Below are 26643 nucleotides of genomic sequence, written 5' to 3'. Positions count from 1 at the left end.
GTTTGCTCTTGCCCTGGGGGAAAAGACTTTGAGAAGATGGAGAACCAGAGGGAAGCGCTCTTGGGATATGTCCACTGGGAAGGAGAAGAGGAAGGGGATGAGGAGGATGGAGTGGCTCCTGGTGCTTCTCCTTCCAGCCAAATGAGTGAATTGGAAGATGTGCAGGTGGAGATGCTCGAGAAGGCAAGGGAGCTCTTCCAGCTGTGTGACAAGGACAAGAAGGGTTTTATCACCAAGGTGGACATGCAGGTGAGGGAGAAAGATTCCTTTTTCCTTTCCTGACTGTAAAGTCATGGGTGGCAGAAGAGGGAAGAATGTGGCATGTCTTTACTTTTGGCAGGCATGGGTGTGCACGTGGGCTCAGTCTAATTCAGATTTCTGGGAGCCAAACTCTGCCACAGCCAGCTGCTAGGAACCAAAAATCCCAGGAGGGCCTTGGACCTCCAGGGAATTCCTGGGACAAGTGGGACTGCAATTCCAAATTCTTAAGGAATGCATAAAATCAAAAAAACTTGCAACAGTTCCTACAAATGTTAGCAGGCAGTGGATGGGAAATCTGGGGGGAAAAAATCTTTGGTTTAATTTAAAAAAAAACAAAACAAAATTACACCCCCCCCCGCCCCAAACCACAGTGAACAACAACAAAATCCACCAACCTCTTAACAAAAAAAGCTATATTACTTTTTTGTCTCAATCATAGCTAAAGCCTGACCTCAAAAACTCACTTTAGGCCTGAACTATAACTTTGCTTTAGAATAATGTGTTTTGCTGGTTTCTGTTAAAAACAGTATTTGTTGCAGAATCTCTACAGTTCCTTGTGAGTTTTGTTTTAATCGTTTATCAGGAAGGTTACACACGCATTCTTTTTCTTCTGTCTCATCTCTCCCTCCATCTATAATTACACTTGGCAAGTCCATGCTCCTTTAATTATTGACTCACTTTGGTTTGGGTTGTGTGATGCCTAATTTTGTGCAGTTACATTAATAAATATTTATTAAGCTTTTATCTGAAGCTGCATGTTTAATGGACAGTAATGAAGTTTTAGTCTACACCTCGTTATCTGTAAGCTTCTTTGAGTGTCCCTTCACATTAGGTGCTCTACACATACATTATGAAGGGAAATATCTCTGCTCCTTGTCTGTGCTGTGGGAATAGTGAATACAGTCCCAACAGGCAGAAGATGACAGAAGAAAGCTAACTCTCTGTTATGGACTGAACATTTTGTTTATGATCTGCAAGACTTCTTGCAAGAGCTGGGAACTGAATCCAGACATCGACAAGTCTGTCCTCCCCCTCTGGCCAAAGAGATGGAGTTGGTATCTGATGGGTCCATAGAGAGCTTTCTTGGGAGCAGCAGGGGCCACGGGAGGCTGGCAGTGCCCCTGCAGGCAGCCACCTTTGGCAGGGCTTGGGCAGGGGTGGAGGGAGGCAGGCAGTGAACTAGAGGCAGTGGTTCTGAAGTGGGTGAGGAAGAGGGTTGAGCTCCCTCCAAATAAAATAACCCAAAGCTCCTTCTCTGCAATCCTGGTTGAATCATCCAGTAATGGAAAACGTTGCTGTACCAGTGGGTCCAAACAGGCATTTGTGTCATTGCTCAGCTGTACTAGCAGGCTGTCGCATCCCAGCCAGGATGCAGTGCTGAAAGGGCACATCACTATGAGCCAAAGCTGAGGACAGCAGGGACAGGAGCTAGTCACAGGGAAGACTTGAGTCATGTCTTAATTTTGCTTATTCTTTTTTCTCTGCAGCGGCTCCAGAGTGAACTCCCCTTAACCCTTGAACAGCTGGATACCGTTTTTGATAGCTTGGAACAGAACAATAATGGATACCTGACGCCTGTGGAGTTCAGCATGGGACTAGGTAAGGACTGCACAGAGGCAGAGGAAGGAAAAAGCCCACCTGTGACATGATGTTTTATGTTGGTAAGAAGGAAAGCGCAGTGGTTCTGCTGAAGCTGTACCAGCTATGCAGGGCAATGGCCCATGCTTATGTGAACATCATTGTAGAAGGTGTGTGTGCAATACTGCTGTCTCCCTTCCTGCATCTGTGTTGCTTTCTTCCATAACTGTTACCTGCCTGCCTGGTAGAGCCAGCTTCTGAACATATCCTGCTGGAGATGGCACATACTGCAGCCTGTATCTGGCCATGTGATCCACAGTGGTTCATCTGGATAAGGACCCTCATTGGACAAGGGGACAGAAATATGCCTCTTGGCAACTGTCTCTAGCTGGTTTATGCAGTGCTGTTCAAGGATATTAGTAGGAGTCTTGTTAGTGGGCTAGCACGCTGGCAAATGAGCTTTTGTTTTCCTCTTGCTGTTGCCTTTTCCAAAGACTAGGAGAATGCTAATCCTATACCAGAGTCGTCATCCAGTAGCACAAGCAGCGCAAGAGGTGTTAAGGAGGAGGAATGACCATAGCACTAATAACCTTTGCCATAGGTGCTTGCTTGCCCTAGCTAGTTTTAAGCTCTCAGAAAATCTGCACCCTGTTAGCACCTTCCTTGGACATGTAGATCTGTTAGTGGGATCAGGTCAAAGCAAGTGAACACAGGTGGTCTAGGCTTTTCCAAAGTGATTGAGGAGGCTCTTGAGTTGCAGTGTCCTCATTATTCAGACTGTGGTTGCTCAAGGCTTTCTCACAACTTGGAGAGAGGGGGGTCTTTTTGGTGCTTCAGTTTGAATGACCAGAAACAGCCAGCCCTGAGAAGAGAAGCTGTAGAGATTTCCTCAGAATAAACACGGAAAGCTGTGTCTTGGGCCAGCCTGTTCTGGGAATGTGTTAACCCACTGAGTGCCTGCTGACTATGCCTGTTCCTGCCTTGTGTCCCTGCCTGCAGGGGTGAAGCCTTGTTGGCTGGTTCTGCTGCCTTTGCCGGAAACAAGAGTTATCTCAGGAGCATGGGCTTTCCTGCCCAGTGCTGTGTAGAAGCTGAACAGGTGCCATTTGGGCACTTTGGCATCCACAGTGCCTTCTGTGTTATGACTTGGTTATTCCCAAATCTCATTGTTTGAGGCATTTGTCCCAGCCATAGTCATAGATGGACATCATGAGGATACCTGCCTCAGTGCCATTGCTGGCAGAGGTGGGCAAGATTTCTCTTTGTGTCAGCCACCAGTTGTCACATACCACCCTGTGTTGGTAGCCTGGATCTGTGGGACTTGCTCCAGTCTAGGCAAAGCACTTCATTTCTGCATTTCTTCTCTTTGTGGTTGTTCTTTGTGTCTGGCTTCATTGAAATCCTTTTCAGACTTTGCCCCTAACTCAAGTTTGGCCTGGCATATGCTGTTTTCCTTCTGGAGTGTGCAGGGGGGAAATCAAGGGAAGCAGTTCAAGCTGCAATCAACTCTGCTTCTTGAGAGGGCACCTTGCATGGCCTCTGAGAGGTTACAGGGCGCATCTGCACAACTGACAAAAGAGCATACATTTAAAATGCTCAATTTAAAGCAATCTGAGATCCTTCTAGGATGTCAAAACTATCTTCAGATCATTCTCTACCTCAATTTTCCCAGCTGTAAAAGAGAGACAATGAGAGATAATGACTCTTTCTTTAAAGCAGACATCCAAAGTGCCTAGTCTAAGCCCATCTCCTTAATTAACTGTCCAAGCCTCAGGTTTTAAGCTGAGTAGGGCCTGTATCTTCACACTGCAAGGGTTTTTTACAGCACATTTTAAGAGCAGGAGAGAAGCAGGTTCTGGACATAGGGAGCTAAGAAGTGGTCAAGTTAAGTGACTTGAGGCACACAAATAGTGGATATTTTTCCCCTTAGAGCAGCTTCATGTTCTCATCTGTGCTTATCTCCTTGGCTCCTGGCCCTGTAGCTGGGAGGTCATTTCTGCCTTTTGAACCTAGCAGATATATTTTGGAAAGGAAGAGTAGCTGCTAATGGAGGTCTGACCTCTCTATACAGGATGGGGGCCTGCATTTTGAATAGGATTGCTTGATTTGTTTCTTTGAGAAGAATTTGTTCCCAGTGCTAGTATTTGTCACATGCCTTGCATAGCATGAAGTTCTCATGGCATTAGTGTCTCAGCATGAAACAGGATCCAGATAGCTGGAAGCCATCCATACGTGGGATGGGGCAGGAGAAGGTGTTCAGAGGGCGAGTTCATTTTGTTTAGACACCCTACACAATCCTAGCAAGAGGCAGTCCTTGTTCCATAGTACTTGAATCAAAACAGATATAGCACATGAGAGGGGAAGTGTAATGATCTCCTCTTTGCTGTTTTTTTAAGATGGGGAACTGAGGCATGGTGCTGTTCAGTGCTGGGCTTGCAGTCCCAGAGGGAGCTTGTGGGATCATCGGCAACTGAACTCATGGGAGTGAAGTGACCTAATGCCGCATGCTTCACGTGCTGAGAATCTGAGGCCGTGGGTGGTAGATCATCTTCACGCAGATGTGAGCAGAGCCCTAACAGCCTGTTGTTGGGCTGGGAGCCAGTTTCAGTCCCAGCATTGCAGACTGGACACTGACATCACTCAGGACGTCAGAACTGAGGCTCTTTACTGACCAGGAGCTGTGTTCTACACCAGCAGTGTGCAGGCAGCTTCTCATGGAGCTCTGTTGGGCTGCAATTTAAATAGCAGCTTATTAAGTGAAATCCAATTTGACTTTCTTTGTTCTCCTTCTTCCCTTCTCCTTCCACCAGGAAAGTTAATAGGGATTGAATTGTGTCAAGGGGCTGGGAGAATGGATCACTCTAGGCACGAGGAGACCTTTGAGTCAGGCTGGTCAGATGACTTGGACACAGCGGATGATGATGAAGACAAACGATTCTGTTCCATGATGGAGCAGCTTGGAGCCGCCCACATGTTTGAAGAGTAAGTAGGGGAGTCGCATGGCATTACTTCTACTCTGTTTTGATCTTGCAATACCAAAACCTCAAAGTACCAGCAAAGACCACAGAGGTGAACTGAGCTGCTTGCTCTCTGAAGCACTGCTTGGGCTTTCTGTACTGCTGTCTTGGGTTTTCATGCACTTGGTAACAAATGCAGTGAAGTCTGGGTTTTCTCATCAGTTTAGAATTACTTTTAGTGCAGTGTTTTTCACAAAGTTTCCCACCCTGGAGTTCATACCACAGCTGTAAAATGTAGCAGTTGGTGGCGTGGAAGCCCATCCGCACACAGCAAATGAAAAGAAGCATGTGAGGGTTAGACAAGGTAAGAGGATGAATGTGCTGTCTGTTCCAAAATGGTGGGTGACTGTTCACATATGTTCAGACAATTGTAGTTCTAAGAGTGTCTGTGAAAGATCTGCGCTCAAGGGGCTTGGGACTGGGCTGATCTTGAAGAGTGCGAAAGGCTAAACTGGGCAAGGGATGCTCACCTGAGCCTTGAAACTTGATATTAATGCCCTTGCATGTGGCCCCAGTGTCATCCAGCCTTTTTTTAGGGCCTTCCCAAGTGAAACATTATGCATAACTGTTTCTTACTGATGCACATCTGCTCGGGCTGGGGTGCCCAACAGCATCTGTGGCAGCCCTTTTTTTCAGGCACTGTGGTCCAACAGAGCTGCCAATTTGCAGGGAGCAGCCCAGGTAGGGGCAGGAGACAGACAGGATTGGAGACAGAAGCTGAGAGTGAAGGAGTTTGCTGCTTTCAGAGCTGCATCTCTCATGAAACAGATTTTTTTTTTTTTTTTAATAATTTGCATTGCAATGCGAAGCACGTGCATGTTTCTTCTAATGCTAAACAACCTCTCCTGTCCTGAAAAATTCTGGAAAGGTGTTATGCCTCAAATAATGGAATGACACTGTGAAAGGCCATATTACTGCTCTGGAAAAATAGCCTCTGCTGTTTATAACTCTGCTTTGAGAAGCATCAGGTCTTAACATGGAATTATCCCGTGTTTTATTTTGACCGCCTACTTGCAGTTTTATGCAATGAGTTCAGTCATGTTACACTTTTTTGTCAAGCCAGCTGTTGTAAAGAAGTAATATAAAACATAAGCTAATAGGGGTCAGAGCAGGAATCTGAACTATCTTCACTATTTTTGCTAGAAAGAAATGGCTTTTTTTATTAATGGGACTCAATATGTTCTGTTATCTAAAACACAAAGTGTTGATCAAGTGCTAGTAACTTTTCCAACTTAGGACAGAAGAAGGAGGCTATCATGCAGTGGTGGCAGGGGGAATCAAGAGCTTTTTGGTTGTTTTTTTTGTTTGTTTTTTTTTTTCCCAAAGAATATTAAGGGAGACAAACACATAGACAAAGAAAAATATCTATGTAGTTCCTCCAAAGTACTTCATGGATTTGGGGGGAAAAAAAAAAAAAAGCTCTTCCCCAAAAAGAAGCATGAAGTGATGTCTGCAGGCTTCTAAGACTCTTTGGGAAAGAGTGAGCTTGTAAGTGCTGTGTTCAAGTTCTGATGGATTAAATGCCAAAACAGTGTAATCATTATTGCAGGTTCAGAAAAAGACGACTTTGGGTTACCAGGGCTTCGTCCATTATTATCCTGATGTGACGCCTGGGCAAACTTGCTTCTTTTGTTTGTGCTTCAGTTTCCAAACTTGTAAAATAAATAAATAACAAGGACAGTAGCATCCACCAGTACAGTCTTGGTGTGAGAACAACACCTATGTGATGTGTGCTAAAATCCCTGGTGCTATTACAGTTTGCTGCTTGACCGTAGCTCACAGCAAATTTGCTGAATGTTCATCTCTTCAAGTCTTGGTTTAGACACCAAATATGTTATTGCTGAATGCGTGAAAAATAATAATTCCAGGTTTGCTTCCTAAATGACTTTTCCTCTTTCAGATGACTTCCTTTATTTTAACCTTGCAGTAGATCTCACTCCATATGCATGCTCCATTACTGTCCAACTTCTCTCGTTGCTATGATGGTGTAATGGAGGTCATCACAGGAGAAGGGCAGTTTGTCTGTCCCGAGTGCATGTTGGAGTTGGAATAACAGTCCATAAGATGACACAGAAACTCATTTGCTTTCTTTCTCTCTTGTACGCTTGCTCCAGTCCACATGAGATTCGGGAGCTCTGGGCTCGGCTACGGAAGGAGCGTCCAGAGCTCTTATCCAATTTTGAAGAGTTTCTGTTGCGTGTTTCATCATACATAAGGGAGGTGAATCATGAGAAGGAGTCTATGGAACAGGCATTGAAGCGGTAAGGAGAACATCATGGTTGATTGCTGTCAGGAACCAGCTGATGCTTGGATGCTGCCTCAAATGCAAGGAGAGACTGGGTTACAGGATGCAGCGATTTTTCTTGCTCTAATAAAATTACTCTTTATCTTGATCTGATCCCCATGGGTTTGTTTTGCATCAGTGCCCACCCATAACATTTGGTCTGGTTAAAATCCCACTCAGTGCCACACAGTTGCTAGTGGGAATCTGTTTCCACCCTCTTCTCCTGTTTTCTTTCTGTATTCTCTTTCTCTTTCCTGACCTTTGTGCACCCTGTGCCTTTTGTAGGAAGGAGACAGACCATGACCGAGAAGTCAGGTGCCTTTATGAAGAAATGGAGCAACAGATCAAAGCAGAAAGGGAGAAGTTGATCTGCCAGGTACCTCATCTCTCTTGGCTGAAGTCAAACATTCTCTGGTCTGAAGCAGAGGTGTTCACTCATCTGGCCAAGGAACAGCTCTTACTGTGCTGGGTGTTGTATGCACAGCTGTGTATCTTTACCTCTGCAGGAAGCACTGAGACATGACAGGAGTAACCTCCTCCAGAAGGAACTGTGCAGCAAAGAGCAGGAGCTAGAGAAAATCCTCTACCGCCAGAAGAAGGTAACAGGATCCAAATCCTTTCTAAAGAAGCATGTCTCCTTCTACTGTCTTTCTGCTAAGGTCTTTTCTGACAGAGAATGGTTTTCATCTGCTGAGGGTTGATACTAGCTAATCTGGTACTAGGTAGTCTAGTTCTCTCCTGTCTCTGAGGGTGTTGAAGTGGTTTGTCAAGTGATTGGTTTGTCTTCAACTGTAATGTCTTCCTGTGAATGTTTTGTCCATGCATTTTCTTCTGTGCTTTGTTTTCTCTTGGCACAGTCTTCCTATCAGTTATACAATAACTATTTGGCAAGGAAGAGGGGGTAAAAATTTGGAAGTTGTGAGTTTGGAGCCTTTTGTGGTGTGTAAGAAAGCTGTGTTTGTACATACAAGAGCCAAATTTCTCTAGTTTATGTTTTCTGGCTGCTCCAAAATAACCCAGAGTGAACAGTTCTGTGACGCTTAGAGCTGTATGTACTGTATACTTGCATTTCAGCACCTAATGACGTACTGATTAATCAGTCACAGAAAAGATCAAAGGAGAAACTTTCCTTTAGCCTGCCGTCCCTGGCATGGGCATTTGTTTGGGATGGTCCATTCTGAATGTCTTTTTTTCCTTTTTGTCTGAAGAACTGAGACATGACCCCTACAGAAACAAGTCATGGGAGGTACCTGTAAGATGCTGGTGACTGGGGGTATCCAGGTTGGACACCTAGCTGTGATGTGGATGAAACAGTACTTCTCTGAAATCATCAGCTCATTGTGCAGCAGCTGGCAAAGCAAGCAAAACTTAGGTGCTATCAGGAAGGATATTGAGAATAAGATAGAGGACGTAATTTTCTTGCTGCCCACACCCTTGATGTGCCTCAACTGGTGTGTGCAGTTCTGGCCTCCTCTAACTCCACTGTCCCCTTCTTGAGTATGAAGGTACAGAGAACTAATATGATTAAGGAAATGCAGCATCTGCCTTAGGAAGAGAAACTAGGAAAGCTTAGACTTGATTTTGGAGAGGAGGAGACTGGGGAAGATATAAGTGAGCTTTATGGACACAGGAAGGTGGCAGATAAGGTCCATGTAGAACTGTTATTCCCTAAATGCTGCAACAGCAGAGGTGAGTGACACTCAGTGAGGCCAGTATGAATTTGATTTAGAAGAACATACTTCTTTACATAGAGATTAGTCCTGGATTTTTTGCCACAGGAGGCAGGCTGTATCAGCAGTTCAAAAACAGATTGGACAAATAAATGGACAACAGGTTCGTAAATGTTTATTAAAAGGAGGAATAGTCAGGGATGTGGCCTCTAACATCCCTAGTCCAGGGACCATAGATGCTGGGGGTGTATGAGGGGAATGGACCATATTTAGGTGTCCAGGCATGCTCTTCCTAGGTAGCATCTCCTCTTGCTGTGGGTCAAGGCAGAGTACTGGGCTACATGGACACTTATTCTTACTCGAATGGTCATTTCTGATGCTCTTAACTCTGAGTCTTGTACTAAGCTATGTGGATAATCAGGTCCCTCTTGTGGCCTAAGACCAGTATTGTGATCATGCTATTCTATGGTATCGCTTCCAAGTACAGACAACGTGAATGGGAGAGTTGTGTGTGATAGAGACTTCTTAGGGAGGGGCAGGTGCTTTACTTAAAGCCTGTCCCCTGGCTTATTGAAAGATCCAGTGGCTGTGGGCAGCAGTTCCTGTTTCTTAGTCTCAACTCCACTGCTCAGCATATGTGGTCATGCTCAAATTTTCCCTGATGTCCAAAGGACTGGAAGGCTCCAGGCAACACAGGGTGTGACTTGCGCTTGTAGCCTCAGCAGGGAGAGATGTGGGGCTTGTGTTTCAAGGAACCTAGGAAAGGTCAGCTCTGTTCACTCCTGTCCATGGCTGTTGTATGCATGTGCTGATAGCAGAGTAGCAAGAAAAAAAGCACTTTATCTTGTGCCACAGTGTGCTGCTTTAGTTTCCCTTTGAGAGTCTATGTGAAGGTGCGGAAAAGGCAGCTGAGACTGTAGCGGATGTTCCAGCTGCAGTGGGCGAGGCAGGAGGAGAGTTTCCACAAGGGTCCCTGCTCTGTGGTGAGATCACATCTCTCCGTGTCCTTGCCTAACTTTCTGTCGATGTGGCAAGAAGTTGTCACATGTGGTATTTAAAGGGCTAACCTTATCTCTGTGCTCAAAACTTTTGGGAAGTTTTAGGAAATGTGATTTCCTGTTCTGTATTCTGCTTGTGCTGCTGTCTATAACACAACCACCTAGCCTTGAATCCTGTGGAGGCTGACTCTGCCACCTACTACATTGGTCAGAACTGGTTCCCAGTGCTCCCCTCTGGTTGCAAGCATGAGTTGTGTAATTTTATTTTGGGGCTGTAAGTTCTCCGATGGTTACCACAATTTCTGCATAGCACCAATTTCAGCACAGGGTTAGCTGGTATGGCTGGCTAGATACTGAAGTGTCGGTATGATCCTTCTTGAGATACCCTACTTGTCATCCGAGATGGGCGGGTTTGACTACTATATCCGTCTTTGACTCTTTCCCAGACTACACCAGCAATTTGTGGGGAATCACATCACTGGTTGAGTACATGACAGCAGTCTTTGAACTTCCCAGGTCAGGCTTGTTAGTTGTGCTGGGGTCTTGTAACTGTGCCCCAGTGGCATTTAAACAACATATCTAGCCCGAGGTCCTGTCTCCAACAGTAGCAGAGGCCACCCAATCACTTGACTTTCTAGGTGTAGTGTGAGATACCCCTAGCACCTCAATATATCACCCTTTCAGCTGCCATGAGCTCAGGAAGCCCCCAAACTAGAGGATGCATTTCAATGATTGTGCTTAATAAGTCCTGACAGACCCAACACTGCTTCCGCCCAAATTTTTCCAGTCCTCCTTTGTCCCTCATTTGAACTCTGATTTCTACAGTGCCTGATAGCAGCAAGCTCCTCACGCTGCCTGAAGCACTTCCTCAGCTATGTCTGACTAATTGCATTGCTTGCTCCCCAGTGCTGCCATGATGAGAAAGAATTGCTTCCAATTCACCTTCTCGATGCCACTGGCGGTCCTGTAGACCTAAGTTGTGCTTACCTCCCTTCCACCTTGTTTTTTACATGTGCTTTTTCAGCCTGTTTTTACAGGCATGATTGTAGCATAAAACCCTTCCTCTGTGTATTTAACCCCTCCTCCTCCTTGCCCACTGCAGCTGGAGCATCAGCTACAGTCTCTGAACTCAGAGCAGCTGGAGACCCGCGTGCAGAATGAAAGGCTCCGGCACTTGAATGAAAACCTGCTGGAAGAGCTGGAGAAAAGCAAATGGGAGCTGGAGGCGGTGAAGGGGCAATTACAGAAGCTCCAGAAAGAGGCCCAGCTTGAACAAGAACAGAAGGACAGGTGGGAATGGGCAGGGAAGGGGGTGTGTCAGGGCAGGGACCCAGGCACAGGAGGAAAGGTGGGCAAGTAGTTAAAAAATAAGGATCTCTGATCAGAAGCCTTGGTCTCATCAGAGGATTGCCTGTCTCTTCTTGAGGAAAAGAAGTAACATCCCAGTGGTCTTATGGGCCTAAACAGGGAGTGATACCGCTACCTCCCACCTGCCTTTAGTGGGAAAGGAATATGTTCATTGATATTTGGCTATAAAAGCTCTAAAAAATACAGATGTTCATCAGCCTAAAGGAGGCTTCTTCATGTATTTTCCAGTTCCCCATCTCCTTTATAAAGGTCTTACAGATCCTCTTCTAATCACTTGTGTTCCTGTTTCTGGGCTTAATCTAATAATATTTCGCTGAAACATTGAGGTGTTTCAGATCTAGATGGCAGTGAGCATCCTTCCCATCTCTAGCAGCTGAGGAAACTGGAGTGCGAAAGGAGAAAATGGGTTGCCTGCCCTCACGTTGGAGGAGAGCAGGAGAGCTGGGGTACAACCCAGCCATCCCAGCTCCTGCAGCAGTCCTGCTTCCTCTGAATCCTCCTAGCATAGGGCAGCCCCTTATCTTTGAGAATACTATGAGTGTCCCTGAGAAAGGGATCTTTGTATTTCCTCTCCCATTAACTTATTTCCCTTTTTAAAATCCCATTCACCCAGGGATGTGTTTAGAGTCTCCAAGAACATGCAGAAAGAGAAACAAAGCCTCCTTCGGCAGCTGGAGCTCCTCAGGTAAGAACAGGGCTGGGGGGAGATGATGAGCTGTTGTACACATAAGGGGATGAGGTTTCAGCACTGTGCTCGTTTCTCCCACAGAAAGCTATGGGAGTGTATTCAAGCAGTGCTCAGACACTGCTTGTTTTTCTAGGTCCAGACAGAGTTGTGCAATCTGGCCAGCTCTGGGAGAGTACAGGCTGTGTTATTTCACCAAGTAATCCCTCCACTGGAGGGATTTAGTCTTTCCTGCCGGCTAAGGGGACCATGTGGAGCCTGTTACTTGAGCTGGGATACATGGAAATCCCAGCATGTCTGGCAATAAATAACATCTTTATCTGTGTCCCAAGCTCCCTTTCTGTCCTAGCTTTCAAATGTTGGTCTTACTCCATTTTTGATGAATGCTTCATTGTGTCTCTCCTGTGGCTTTCCTTTGGAGCAGAGAGATGAACAAGAAACTTCGAGATGAGCGAGACGCTTTTGAAGCCAAGAAGCTGGTTAGTCTAAGAAAGAAAATCCTAATTCCCAACAACCCTCCTTTCATCTGCTGCTGTTGCTGTCACCGCTCGGGGGCCTGTCACTTCCACGGGGGACAATGACCTGAGCTCACCAGGCGTGGTGTGGTGCTTAATACAGACTTCACAGCACCTCTCACCTCTCTGCTTGTGCTAGAGATGAGGTCTGCTGGTTGCTGTTGCCAACTGCCTGGGTTTAACCCAAGGCACGTTAGCTTGTGACTGTCATGCAGCCCCATGCAGGGCTGCAGTGGGTGCTGTCTGCTGCACACATGGGGTCTGTGCATTGTGACAGGCACTGGGCACACGCAAGGAGGAGAGTGAAGCTGGATGCATCCCTGGAGCTGGGTAGTGAGGAAGAAGATGGATTCCGATATGTGCTGGCTGACTGGGGGTGGAGGGGCCTGGTAGGGTTTTGGAGTTTCTCTGACCCCTTGAGTTCGTAGCAGATGTTTTCAGATGGTCTTCTGGGGCAGCTCCCCATTCCTGTGAACTCTGCTGGGGTGGAAGTGCAGCAGTGAGCCTTGTATCATAGGGCTAGGAGAAAGCAGGGGACCTCTTTGACATCTCTGGCCTTTCCCAGTCTCCAAGATAAGTACGAATATGTGATCTATTTTTAATTCTTATTATTTAAAAAAAAAAAAAGTCTTTGTATTCCCAAATGTCACTGGCAAGGCTGCTCTGTGCTCTTCTTGGACCCATCCCTGCCACCATGTGTCTTTGCCTGCTCTGCCACCATCCCCACTTGAACATCTGGAAGTAGCTGTCTTGCAGTGAGGACAAGCAGTGGTAGGCTGCGAGACTTTCTGGCTGGTGTTGTGTAAGGGAACGTGGAAGGAAGCACAGGGATCATGCCCAGGTAGGGGATGAGATGCATTGCTGAGGAAGAGGCTGGAGTTCTCCAAGTGGAGCAGCAGCTGTGTAAAATAACTTAAGTAACTGTTTGGATGGAGGTGAGGTGTGTGTGCATGTGCCTTTGTGTGTGTGTTTCTGAAATCTGAAAGATTATTTTTTTTCTCTTTATTTCCATTTTTAAAGCTGCTAAGTATGTGTGCACTAGAGCTTCCTGCTCCCTCTTGGAGAAGTAATAAACACAGTCACTCTCTAGGAGAGTCCAGTGCAAGCAGGCAAAGAAAATGGTTTGTTGTCCTCTTTCCATGCATAGTGCTTCGTCGGCTTTTGGGTTGCTGTGGGTGGGACAGGTGGCCCGTGGAGACCACGGTTCATGTATGTGCCTCTGTGTGTGCAAAGCTTGTCTGCTTCTCCTCTGTTCTCTCCTTTTCCCCCCGCTAGGACCTGCTCAGGGCTGCTCTGAAACATGACAGTTGCAGGTGGACCTAAGAGAGAGCCTAGCAGAGAGAGTCATAGTACAGAGGAGCCACCTTCTCCCTTCTCCCTGTGCTGGCAGTAGGGATGGGGCAGCAGGGTGAACTATTCCTGCCATTATTGCTCATCTGGCAAGCCTGTGTCATGCTGGGCAGATGAAGCCTGTACTGGAGTAAGTTTCTTTCCTTTGTCAGCCAGGACATCTTGTTGGCTGCTCTCATTTCAGTCCACAGGAAAGCAGGGCTCCAAGGGATTGCAGAGATGCTGCTATCATCATACACCTGCAGAAGATCTGCTGTCCAGCCTGTCCTACTGTAAGGGGGAGAGAAAATAGCAATACTTCCCTGCAGCAGCAAAAAGGAGAATACAGCCTTCTGATGAGGATCCCTAGTGTGTGACGCACTCTCTGGCAGAGTGTATCAATGCTTTTACAGGCTAAAAAGAAACCCAAGGCCTTAATACTCTCTGTTAGTGCTGGGAATAGTTGTGTTATTTCTGTGAAATGAAGGTGTGATGAACAGTGGTTCTTTCATAGCAAAGATTTTGAAGTGGTTGGAAGGAGGTGTTGGGCTGTACACGGCTGATAGCAACCCAGCCACTACTCCTTTGCACTTCTCGGTGTCCAGCTTAATACCTTGCTCTTCATAAGAGTTTCTGTCCTTGCCAGGGTGGGCAGACCCTGGCCCAACGGCACTGTGAGGCGCTGTTTTGCCGCAGTGGCTAGGTCACAGATACCAACATGTGGCTATTTCTGCCTGTGTGCGAATCACTGCTGGGTGCTTTTAAGACCCAGGGGTTGTGGGTTTGGTTTCACACCCATGTCCCATCTGGCTATGGAGTTATGCTTTCATGCTGTATGTTGACAGAGCAAATTTCATGTCTGCTTATCATGAAGAGTGTTTTGGGACTTTGCCTACATTGGATGCATAGTTGTATTTCACTTATAAACCGGAATCTTTCCCATGCAAAATGCTTGTACATGTGCTGTTGTTGTGGAATCCTTGCCATCGTGTGTTGTACAGCTGTGATGTCGCATCTGTCCCTTTATCATCCCACTAAAGAGCCAAATGTTATACAAACCTGGCAGGCCAATAAAGCATGGCAGAACCAATGGCAAAACATGCCTCGTTGTTTCTCCTTTCTTACCCAGGTACGTACTCCGCAGGCTGCTTCCTCTCCAGCTAGGGTGGTGCCATAGCAGTATGCCTGGGACTCCCTTTGCTCCATAGGTGACCTAAAACTTGCAACTCGGCTCCAGTGGGCTGTAACATGATTTCCTTGTTTCTGTGTGTCTAGAGAGTGCCCTTGAGTGAACCTGCTGAAACCCTGAGAACTTCCCCACTGGAGAACCACTGGCTGGCTGAATCACACACAGCCTGATAGCAGTGTTGACCAAAGGGTCACTATGCACTTGGGGGTCCTTTGCCTTAGAAGATGTGTGCTCCACATTTGTGAACCTCTCAGTGCTGGGTTGTTTCTGAGGCTGGAGCTTCTCTTGAACGCCAGTTTTACATGTAAAAAATGTTTTGGGTTTTGTTCCGCCCCCAAGTTCCTAGTTGGGTGAGGTCCTCTGTGGAGACCACAGTGTCTCCTTCTGTTGGACTGCATTGCAGTAAAGGTGTCCTGGGAGTTCTGGCCAACAAAGCAGCTTCTTATTTTTTTGCCTTTTAAAATAAGCCAGGGGTTACTGAAGAAATATTCTTTGTAGTCCTCCCCTGGGCTGTGGGCAGCACGAAGGAAGGCCTGTCCAGAGCTGCCTGCAGGTGTTTGGTCAGTTCAAAACTGCTGCCAGAGGCAGATCTGGCAGGCTGCAGACTCTTCTTTCCCCACCTTTACCCCCAGAAATAACTTACGAGGACGTGTCAGAAATCTCCAGACTTACAGAACGAGTACATCTCCCTTTCCCCAGTGCCAAGGCGGTGGGCACCCTGCCACGCTGTCTCTCACTGTGTTTTGTGTGTGTAGCCAGAGCAGATAGCCAGTCTGTTTGGAAGTGGGGGGGGCTAGGCTTTAGCATGGCATTTGAGGGAGCTGGCAGGTCAAGCCTCTCTCTGCCACAGCTTTTCCTGTGTGATCTTGGGCAAGTTGCTCATTTTGACTCTGTTGGGGATGACAAAACTGCTGTATGGGGGAAGAAGGTTGCGAGAGGAGTTGTCCTGCTTTCTCCTTCTCTGGGGAGCTGGTAAACACTGGCTGTAGGAAGTGTGTAGTCTGAGGTAAGTAGGAGGAAAGCATGGAGAGGGACATTTGTGTAAGGGAGAGCATGTGCATTGCCCTTTGCAGAGCAGTCTCCTTTCTTTCCTATGGTGCATGTGCAGCTCTGGGTGAGTACTGGTGGAGGAGGGGTACCAGTGCCTTCTGAGGAAGGGGCAATTGGTCTGTCCCACAAAACATCAGCATAATAAAAAGGCAGGTGGGGAAAGAGAGATTCAGCTGTGAGACTAAGTGGAGAACAAGCCACAGACATGAAAGCTCTGGCTGGCTAGAGGAAGAGTTCAGTTTGGGGCACCACCATTTTTGATGGATTTTGTTGCAAAGGGGAAAGCAGCGTCACTGATGCCTTCTTGCATGAATTAAGCTGAACTGAGAAAAGCAAGCCCTGTGCTCACCTCTGTTTAAGCCTGCTGGCAGGGCACTACAACTGCATGGTGCAGGGCAGCAAGGGCTCCAGCCTTGCCTCCCCGAAGCGGTCTGCAGAGGTGGCAAGTGGTTGAACTGGGGCTGGTCAGGTTCCTGGGTCCTAATCGCATTCTTCATCCCTTCTCTTTTCAACTTCCAGGCGCCTCAGAGCAAAAATCCCCCGTTGAAGAAAGGGTCAGTACTAGGCAGTTACCTGCTGGACGACAAGCCGGTCAAACGGTTAGATGGGCGTCTGTGTTGTGTTCGTGGTGTCAGTCTGTGCCCGCTGGAGTACCCTGTCAGTCAAGCTGTGTCCTGTGTCTAGTTCTCCCACCTTGGTGCTGGCTGGTTTTGGGAGCATGGGAGGGGTGCAGCTTGGCTGTGGCTCTAGCTGCCTCTTGGCATGAGGTGGTATTGGCTCAGTGTGAAGCTGAGGATGCTGTTAGCTAATTTCCACAGGGGAGTGGCCCTCCTCTGGGCTGCTTCTACATGCAGCAATGGGTGAGCAAACCTAAGTGCCATCAGAAGCTATGGGAGTGTTCATGGGATGGGAGTCACGAAGGCTGCCTCTGAGTGAGTCAGGTAGCTCCATTAAAATGACTGGATCATCTCCCAAGTGTGCCAGTTCCTCCTTGGGCAGAAATCCTGTCCACTGGCACCTCATGCCAGAGCCCATATCCCTGGGGCATGGGAGAGGGTAGGAGTTGCACAAGGCTTGTGTTCTCTCTGGCAGCTGAAAACCCCAAGGAGAGGGCCCCGCTCCAGGTGGGTTCATCCTGCCCATCTCCCTCCATACCTATGCAGATGCTCACCTGGCACACCAGGCCTCCCCTTCAGCCAGGGCAGGCGAACATGTCAGTGTAGCCAAGGCCTCCCCCAGCTCCATGCAGACTGTATGGTGGCCTCAATACCCACGTATGCCTGCTTGCCTGAATTGTGCTGGCATTAAGCATCAGCCCTTGAGAACTAGATGTGTGACAAGCACACTGGTATTTGGCCAAAAGCCTGGTTCCTCTCAAAAGCAGAAGAGGCCAGCCCAGCCGTGCCCTGGCTTGGAGCTGGATCTCCCCTGAAACTGCTGGCCCCAAACAGGTTTTAAAGGCAGCAGGACTCTGCAGAAGGTTCCACTGCTTCCCAGTTTCTCCTGGTGCCAACCAGAGACATAGGTCTAGGCTCAGAGTTTCTTCCAGCTTCAACTCATCTTTAATGCTTGCAGTTCTGGTAGTGGCATTTAAGAATTGAGCTTCAGGCTCCTGGGCTCATGGACTGATGGAAAAGCAGATGGAGCAGGGCTGATTCTTGAGCCCAGGCTGGGAGGTTGCTTGGATAGGTCTGAGGCAGAGCTCTTTCATGGCTGTGTGACTGGCAGCCATGCTATCCATGGGATCAGACAACCAAGTTTTCCCATCCTCCTCCCCAGCTATTTCTTGCAAAGATCCTGCTAGATGTTGCTGGCATAAACCCATTGGAAAGGCTTAACAGGTGGAGAAGTCTGGCAGTGAGGGTGGTGTGAGAAGGGGAGAAGTATTTGTTGGTCCTGTCTCTGTCCCAGTGCTGTGTCACACCATATCTTGAGAAACATGAATAAAATCACTTAGATCTGGAGTCACTGTTCAGAAAGTTTTGTGTTTGTCCCTTCCCCGCCCCCCCCCCCATCCCCAGGAGGCTTTTGAGTCTCAGCCCCTCTTTGCTGCAACTCCTGCCAGCCCTGGGAGATGGGGGTCTCCCTGAGCCTGAGGAGATGTGCCTGTTTTCCATAGGGAGGGGTTCTAGCTGGCTGGGCTCTGGGCTGGCATTTGGGGCAGAGGCAGGGAGGACAACCAGGAATGTGAACTCCCTTTCACAGAAAAAGCACAGGCATGGCAGCAGGTGAATTTTGCAGCCCTGATGAGGTGTACACACAGGAGTGAGTGAGGGGAGTTGTTGCCTTGATTCCTGCACTAACAGCAAGAGAAAAATGTTGCAGAGAGGGGTGGGATGTGCTGCCTCTGAAGAGATTGACTGTAGTAAGCCTCTGGTCTCTCTAATTTACTTCCAAATGCAATCTGGTGGCCAATGAAGGCAATGGAGATACCTGTGGCGAATAAAGCCCTTTGAGTTCTAAGCCTTCTCACTCCCTTCGCCTAGTTCTTTAACCATGGAAAGCCAAGGCAGAGCTAAAATGCTGCCTTGCTCCTCAGCAATGATTCCAGTAGTTTAAATCGGTTATTCTAGCTGTTCTTCTGAAGACTGTTTCTCCCCTTACCATGTAAACTCTACCCCCCGTGAACAAGGTGTATTAGCCTGCTCTTGCGCAGGCACAGTCAGTGCAACACCTATTCCCCACTGCCACAGCTCGGACAGGGGTCCTGGGAATTTCTTGCCATTGAGAGACCAGCGTGGCTGGTTGGAAGCTTTCTCAAACAAACATCTTCCGGGTCCTGGCGCCCTTACCTGGGGCCAGGCGTGGATGCAGGCCAGAGCAGAGCCAGCAGCAGGCAAAGCGACCCCGGTGTGAACACGCTCGCTGCAAGCTGCACGCCGAACGCAGCGAGCCTCTGCTGCGGCGGCGCTGGGAGGCGACGGGCCGGTGCCCTGGCGCACGGCCGCGCGCCCGGCAGGGGGCAGTAGGGCCTGCGCGCGCCGCGGGCAGCCCCCAAGGACCACCGCCCGCTGCCTGCCGTAAAAACCCCTCCTCATTAACCTCCACACGCTGTTACTTCTTGTTGTGTTGTATTTGGTAACAAAAACAGGGGGGGGGGGGAAGGTTGCTTTTTTTTTTTTTTTAATGTTTTCCCTGTTGCCACCTTTCCGTGCTTTGCCTCATTTTTCAGTACTGGGGGAAGTGGGAGGCAAAGAATCCTTGAAAAATCTTGAAGGTTGGAATTTTTATTAAAATTAATGAAATATACGTCGGCACACATGAGTACAGCGTAGCTCAGGTGAGCTGTCTCTCTTTCCCTAGGGGTGCCGCTGATGCCTTAGTCACAGGGAGTATGGGGGAGTGTATATATGAAGTAGAGTTCCTGCAAGCATTGCATATGCACTAATTGGATCGCATTGGTTGTTTTGGGAATTTGCAACATCCTCCTCCCCTCCCCCCCCACCCTCCCACCCTATTTGTGGTGCCTGTGGGCTTTAATACAGACAACTGGCCTCTGTGGACCTTCCCCTCACCTTCCCGGTGGATGTGGCAGTGGAAGAACCCAATAGAAAGAACTGTAAATACTTCCCAGACAACGGGACATGGCTGAAGACAGGAGGAGGCAGCACAAACTTCGGAGAGAAGAGCAGAGACAAGGAGAGATGGTCATTGGCAGCAGATGCTGAGTGGTTGAAGATGACTTTGAAGGGTGACGCTGACTGTAGAAAAAATGCAGATGGATTAGATGATGCTCCATTGCCTCCTAGAGGACAGCCTGTTGGCACCGAAACCAGGGTGAGTCTACTTGGGATTCTTCCTCAAACACTAGTGGTAGCTGTGCTACCAGGGATTTGAGGGTTTCTGACTCTTCCCATCTAACTCCCGCTCCATAGGTTTATAGTGCAAGGGATCCAATGCCTAAACCAAAGCACAGTCTGCATCTGGGCTTTTTAAAACTGCATCCCTTTCTTCCATTGTAGCTCCAGGCACTGGAACCAGCCAGCTGTTCCCCAGACCGCATCTTTAAAGTGGTGTTTGTAGGGAACTCCGGCGTTGGGAAGAGTTCCTTCATCCACCGCTTCTGCTATGACAGGTTCTTAGCTGAGCTCAATGCAACCATTGGTAAGTAATAGGGTTCCTGACTCATCTGGCTAAGAAGGGTGGGAAAGTCGGTCTGGACACATGTTTTTTGCCCGTATTTTAGCCTAGCTAAAGGTAGAGATAGTCCCTCAGCCAATTTCAAATCAATCTTGCAATCTCCCTGAACTAAATGGTGTTGATCTTGGCCATTGACCTTGCAATGGCAAGCTGCTCTCTCCCCATCCTATCTTATGAAAATTGTTACCTTCCTGATAGGTATTGATTACCAGGTGAAGAGTCTGATGGTGGATAACACCCAGGTTGTCTTACAGTTGTGGGATACAGCTGGACAGGAAAGGTAAGCAATTTCTGTGAGTATGCCCTACTGCCAGATTGAGTGTGGGAAACAGGAGGAAAGGAAAAGAGTGCGTGCACCTAGTTTCTGTCTCTGGGAAAATTGTTAGCTTCAGAAGGACCAGAGAGGTCACAGCAGCTATTCCAGTACTGAACCTGCAGCAAAGGTCTGTTCTGAAGATTCCTAGAAGCTGTGGCTGCGAAGCAGGGCCCAGGGAGATTGCTCTGAGGAGTGATGGAAAAGTAGTTTTCCATATGTCTGACCTGCATGCCTATGGCTTCAGGCAGTCTATCCATAAATCACTGTGTGGTATGGGGTTTGAAGCTCCTCTAGCCCTCAAAGCACTCCTGCATCAGCCTGCTTCTGGGAAAAGCTGCAGGACAGGGCTGCAGATTAGGATGGAAACGAAGGCTCTGGATAGACATCCTGTTCTTAGATTCAGTTGTGCCCAGCTGCTCACCACCACTTGCTATTCAGAGGGTGGAAAGGAGTGTGTGAACTGATCTGATTCAGACAAAGCCAGCTGAATTAGCTTGACCTGTGATTTGAACTACTCTGCTGGACTCTGTCAGTGAGGTTATTGGCCCCTTCCACTGTCCTTTCTGCTGATAGACTCATGAAAGTGATAATCCTTGGTAGAGGGGCAGTGTAGATTTTTGCAACAGTGAATACAGGTTCCCCATTTGAAGACCTCTAGCTTCAAAAGCATGGGCCATCACTAGATGTTACCAGCACCATTGGCGAGGATCAGAGTAGCAAAGAACACACTTGACCCTCATCTGCTACTACAGATGTAGGCCCACCACTACCTTCATGTAAATTAAACTTTACTTAGGATGCACTTTGAAGCTGAAGATGAAAAGCTATTTCAAGGGGCCATTAACCTCAAGAGCCTGGCAAAAATAAGCACTGGGTATTTTGGGCTAAATATGGGAGGCAGCTGAGGTCATGGGAATATTATAATCCTGAGCTGTGCCAAGAGTAATGATGCTGTCTACCTCAGTCAGCTAGACCACGCAGACCTGGTGAGAGTGTACTAAGTAGGAGTATCTATTGAAAAGCTAACAATTTCTTCTAAAATCAAGCTTCATGCTGAAGAAATAATGATTTTTGAGAGGACCCCTGTGGTTATTTCAGTGCTGAAGCTGAGCAGCAAGGGGAATTGTTGTGACAGGAAGTGTGACATTTCACTGAGGCCAGATTGCATCAGAGGCCAAATTCAAGATACTGTCTCTGCAGAAGGAACTTTAGGGTGGGACCCTGCAGCATTAGCAGGTCTTAAATGTGTGCTTGCAAGAGAGAACTTGGCTCAATGCTGATACTGAATAGGAGACCTGGGAAGAAGCAAAAGCTTTTCTTACTTCTAGAGAAATATTAATTACTTCTAACTGGAGGTGTCCAACCGTGAATATCCTATGGAAGAGAGAGAGGAACCCCTTGGACTGTGCTTCCCTGAGACCAGTGCATGCTACATTTGATGTTTCTTCTGGAGCATCTAGCCTGCCTTGACTGCCAAAGATAAGAGTCTGTGCTTCCTCGGTTCGATAGTTGCCAGAATGTCATGCCCTTAGTGAGAAAGAACAAGCTTCAGGCAATCATCTGAAGAGTTCAGGAGGGTCACTACTTGCTGCAGGTTTTTGTGGCTCTTAATAGTATAGGAGAGCTTGTTATCCTGTGCAGGGCTGAAATACACAGCTCTCCAGTGAGATCTCAGTACTTGTGTTGCATTTAATTCTATCAGTTTGCAATCAATGTGGTTATATCATGGCCCTGCCACAAACTGCTTACCGATTTTATGTGTGTGTGGGTTCTGTTTGTTTTGGGGTTTTTTGTTGTTGTTGTTGTTGGCATTTATTCCCAAAATACAAGTCTGTGGTTCTAACTGGTACCCCCAGGGCAAAGGAGATGTCTGTTGGGAGTTTCTCCTGGAAGTTGTGCCTAACTGCTGATTTTATGTATGATGGCATTGCTTTATAGATTCAAAACTGCAAACAGACTGTATTGATGCTGAGATCTTAATTGCTGTTTTGGCAGCACTGGGGCAGACATTATGCACACCTAGTTTATACTGTGGTACAGCATAGTCTGCAGATTCTTCCAGACCCTAGAGAAAGGTCATGTTTTTTCCACCCACTTCCCTTTTTATGGGCAGTTACTTTTTCCTATCCCACTTAAACAGATTTTTCTGTTTCTTTCCTCCTGACCTGCAAAGGTCTTCCTTCCTGCTTTCTCAGCACCATGTGTTTGGAAAGACTCCTGCTTACCCATGGCTGCCTGGCCTGGCCTCAAAGGTGCAAGGATCGACCTGTTTGTCACCAGTCTGTACACACCAGCCCCAGGGGACACATCTTAAGCACAGAGTCTGCCAGGCCTTGCAGAGAGCCTGCACTAAAAGACAGATAATCCCATTCTGTTTCTTGTCATTACACAGCCATGGTTCTGAGAGTGCCTTTGGTTTCATTTGGGCTCAGGTTTCGGAGCATTACCAAGCAGTATTTCCGGAGGGCAGATGGGATTCTGGTGATGTACGACATTACGGCCGAGTGCTCCTTCATGGCGGTGCGGAACTGGATGAGCAGTGTCCAGGTGAGAGCGGGACCTCAGTTCTGTAATGCTGGTGGTGCTGCCGCTGCCTTGCTCCAGACAAGCTCCAACACTCTGTCTGGGAGCGACATTCTCTGATGTCCCAGGAGGTCCTATTGATCATGGGAAGAATAATTATCAAAGCAGATGCTGTGGGTACTGCCTGTGGTAGTCAGTTTGGGACAAGGGGCTTCTTATTGAAGATACCAAAGCCAGTGGTAGCTCATTAAATGAGAGAGGGCTGTTTCTGTGGCAGAAGGTGGTGGGACCTGCCAAAACAGTAGTGTGTGTTTGTAAGCAGCCCATATGGATTGGCAACATCTCCTAAACATGGTCACATCACACCTGTGCTCAGGCAAGGAGATGTCCTGGTGTCCAGCCTATGCACAGGAAAGGGAGATGGCCCTGGTGCGTTTAGACTCAGACCTGCAGCATGCATGCAGAGTGCTTTGCACAATCACATCCTGACTCTGCTTTGAGATTTCTAGATGAGACTGAAATAATAGTAATAGCTTATTTTTTTCCTCATTTGCTTCAACAGTTGATTTTTTTTTTTTTTGGTGACTGTGTATTAATACTATAGTCTACACCCCTGCTTTTTATTTCCAAACTCTCATTAAAAGCATTCATCTGTGGCTTGTATCTGCTAGCAGAAACAAAAATACCTGTCTGTATGATTTCAATAAGTTGTGTGTAGATGACTCAGAGCTGAAGGGAAATTGTCAAGGGTGGTTTTGTTTTGATTGTGTGGAGTCTCAAAAAACAAAATCTAAGTGAAATGAATAAGCATAGGTTGGACGTTTCTAATATTAACTTCCCTCCATAGGCCTGCTAGGGAAAAAACCCACCACTTCGCTATTTCTTTGGACTAATAAAAGATCAAAGGTTAAGATTTTCAAAACTAACCAGCCTCTGAAAATCAGGCTCCTTTCAGGAAGGTTAAATTAAGCACACAGAAAATGAAAGCACCCAAAATCTGTAACTTTTAATAATCTCTCTTCTTTTCCTTTCCCCGTCTTAGTATTTAACTTGATTTGAAGCTCTTCAGGTACTGTAAGTCACCCAGGGCAGTCAAGTTTGGAAATAACCTGGAGCCCTATTCTGCAGTCCTTACTCTGGTGATGTTCTAATGAGCCCGTGGAACTAGAGGGAGTTTTAACAAAGGCAATGGGCTCCAGGAATCGCCTAGGAGTAACAGTTCCTACAGAGACCCTACACGAGAGTTGAAAGTTGCTTAGCTTACTTGGCTAGTGAATTTTCAGCAAGGGATGGTTGAGTTTAGGACAGCACATCAGATGAATAGTACTGCACATACACCCAAAAATTATTGAACTTAATAAGAAGGTCTGCCTGAACTTAAATTCCGAACAGCCTATGGGGCAAACTTGCTTTTCTTTAGACTTGTTATTTCCCAGAGAGGAACTTACGTCCTGTCTCCCCTCTCTCAGCATCCCAGCTGTACATACCAAACATTTGAAATACGTTCCCATAGTTTAAGCTTCCTTCCACAAATCCCTGGAGCTATTCGAGGAATGGCCCTTTAATGAGCTAAAGGGCCTGATCCTGCTGCCACTGAAGGTCATCTTTGCATGAGCTGGAACAGGATCTGCTCCAAGATATTTCCCTCCCTCAGCTGAGTCTCTAGGGTGCTTTACTCTGTTGTTTTGTTGTTTGGGTTTTTTTCAGGAAGGTATTGAGGATGGAGCTGTGGTCTTTCTGCTTGGAAATAAAAAGGATGCTGCACAGAGAGAGACACGGAATGTGCCCAAAATGGAGGGGGAAAGGCTGGCGAAGGTGTGACTCTGTGCTCTGCAGCCTTCCTCCAGCTGTGAGCAGGGCAGCCTGGCTGGCAGGAAGCCCTTCTTGGAGCCATTTCCCAGTATGGTACCTTCCCTCTCCCCCTCCCCTGTTTCTCCAACGCAGACATGTACCAAGGTCCCTCTGGTACCAGGGAGGATGAGGTGGTGGCCAGCATGTGGCAGACAACAGCCCTTGAGGCATGCTCACGTATTTCTCTTGAGGCCTGATGCCTCCTTACAGTGATGCTCACTCTTTCTGAGAGGAGCATGCATGGCTGTTTTCCCATTTGAGGACTCCCCTAATGCATGCTGTGCAAAATCATCCTGCCTCTTTCCTCACTCCCTGCGTCTGCATGCCCACTGGTGCCTTGGCCCCTGGGTGGGGGGAGGCAGGCTTTCAGAGGTGTTCTCCATCTTCTGGACTCTGCAACACAAAGGTAAGAGAATCCAAGTACCCTGGGCAGATGTTTTCCCAAATAACTTCCCCAGTGTTCCCTTTTGGACACTCTGGCTGGGCCCCCATGCTGAAAAAGCATCTCCTTTTCCTGGGTTGGTGAGCAGGGTGTGCGCCCCAGCAGGGTGGTAACAGCCACCCTCCTGGCCCCAACTGCTCTTGTCAGAGTTCCCGGTTGCGAGGGTGGGCCAGCTCCCGGGGGTGTGGGTGAATGGTGGGGAGAGCTGGCGGCCAACACGGGTGCTTGCTGCGCTCTCTGGCAGGAATACAAGGCTGTCTTCTACGAGTGCAGCGCGATGACTGGCTATAACATCATGGAGCCCATGCTGCACATGGCCAGGTCAGTGAACAGGAACAGTCACCCTGGGATATTTCCCCACCTGTAGGTGATTGGTGTGGGCTCTCCTGGGGAATGGGCAAGAAGAGGGGGTTGTCACAGACTGACTTTCTGCCATGTCACAAAAAAGACCTAGAGCAATGTGCTCTTCCCCCTGACTCCAGGTCCTTGTCTTCTGTGCCAGAAGAGCACCAAGTGTAGACTGGACACTATCGCATGCAAAGCTTTGTCTGGCAGAGCTGGCTGTTGGATGATTGGGAGTTTAATCTGAATATTTCACCACAAAAACCTTGTGTACTATCCCAGATTTTAAGTTGGCATTTTCAGTTTGAAGTCTGCATGCACCTCTAAGCATGTTTTCTTCCTTACCTTAGTAAGCATTATACAGAATGTGATATTTTGGTGGCAGTATTTTTAAAGACACTTTGTAAGGCTAAAAGAAGTTTGCTCTAAGATTTTTTGTTTTAAAAAAGCAAGTAGTTTTGAAAAAAGTCTTTGAAATCTTGCAAGAAAAATATCCTTTTGTTTTATCCCTTCACCTCTTGCTGCACCATCTCTGTTAAATTCACAGTAGGATTTAGCTGTTCATTAACTGGGATGATTTACTTACTAGTCAGGTAAATCATGTCTCCCATAGCATGTGCCTTCAGCATGCTTTATTACCATGCTGCTGCCCGAGATGGCCCAGACAGGTGAAGCAAACAGCCCGGGATTCTGCCATCAATGTGGGAGCTTGGGAATAAGGCACAGACCACTCGTGCCCCAGTCTGGTGCTCTGACTACTGAGCCATGCTGTCCCCTCTTGTATGTGTTCAGTTTCTTTCCCTGTTCCCTGGAAATTCATGCTCATTTTCTGTGTGTGGTTTATCTAGCCCAACTTCCAGAGAAGCCCGGTCTTTGGGCCAGTCACTTTTTACAATCCTAGATGTCCCTGGCTGATGGGGATCCAGAGGCAGAGCCAAATGCCTTGGCAGGAGGATCTCGGTAACCAGGTTGTGTTCTTGATCTGTGCTGCTTGTTCCAGGTTGCTGACAGCACAAGAAGACAGGCAGAGGGAGAATGCCCTGCAGCTGGAAGATGTCAGCAGGAGGAAAGTGTGCTGTACATAA

At 47.5% G+C, this 26643-nt stretch overlaps 1 protein-coding gene across 1 annotated transcript; it reads left to right on the top strand.

The window, feature by feature from the left end:
• CRACR2B (calcium release activated channel regulator 2B) lies at positions 1–26643 on the top strand. Its single transcript, XM_075712946.1, has 17 exons — positions 1–249; positions 1749–1860; positions 4650–4821; positions 6971–7117; positions 7426–7516; positions 7647–7739; positions 10911–11098; positions 11790–11861; positions 12286–12340; positions 16464–16543; positions 19430–19721; positions 19907–20048; positions 20283–20364; positions 22833–22947; positions 24631–24738; positions 25461–25537; positions 26559–26643. Exons 1-17 carry the CDS (start codon positions 37–39, stop codon positions 26641–26643), a joined length of 2124 nt encoding a protein of 707 aa, XP_075569061.1. The 5' UTR covers positions 1–36.

The sequence above is a fragment of the Pelecanus crispus genome, chromosome 6, assembly GCF_030463565.1.
Source record: "Pelecanus crispus isolate bPelCri1 chromosome 6, bPelCri1.pri, whole genome shotgun sequence".
Classification (NCBI taxonomy): Eukaryota; Metazoa; Chordata; class Aves; order Pelecaniformes; family Pelecanidae; genus Pelecanus; species Pelecanus crispus.
This window is presented reverse-complemented; position numbering and strand designations above follow the sequence as displayed.

Coding starts and splice junctions, on each gene's coding strand:
- CRACR2B (XM_075712946.1), top strand. CDS start 37: ATGGAGAACCAGAGGGAAGCGCTCTTGGGATATGTCCACTGGGAAGGA. Junction 4,822..6,970: donor GCCGCCCACATGTTTGAAGA/GTAAGTAGGGGA, acceptor CGCTTGCTCCAG/TCCACATGAGATTCGGGAGC. Junction 22,948..24,630: donor ACTGGATGAGCAGTGTCCAG/GTGAGAGCGGGA, acceptor GGTTTTTTTCAG/GAAGGTATTGAGGATGGAGC.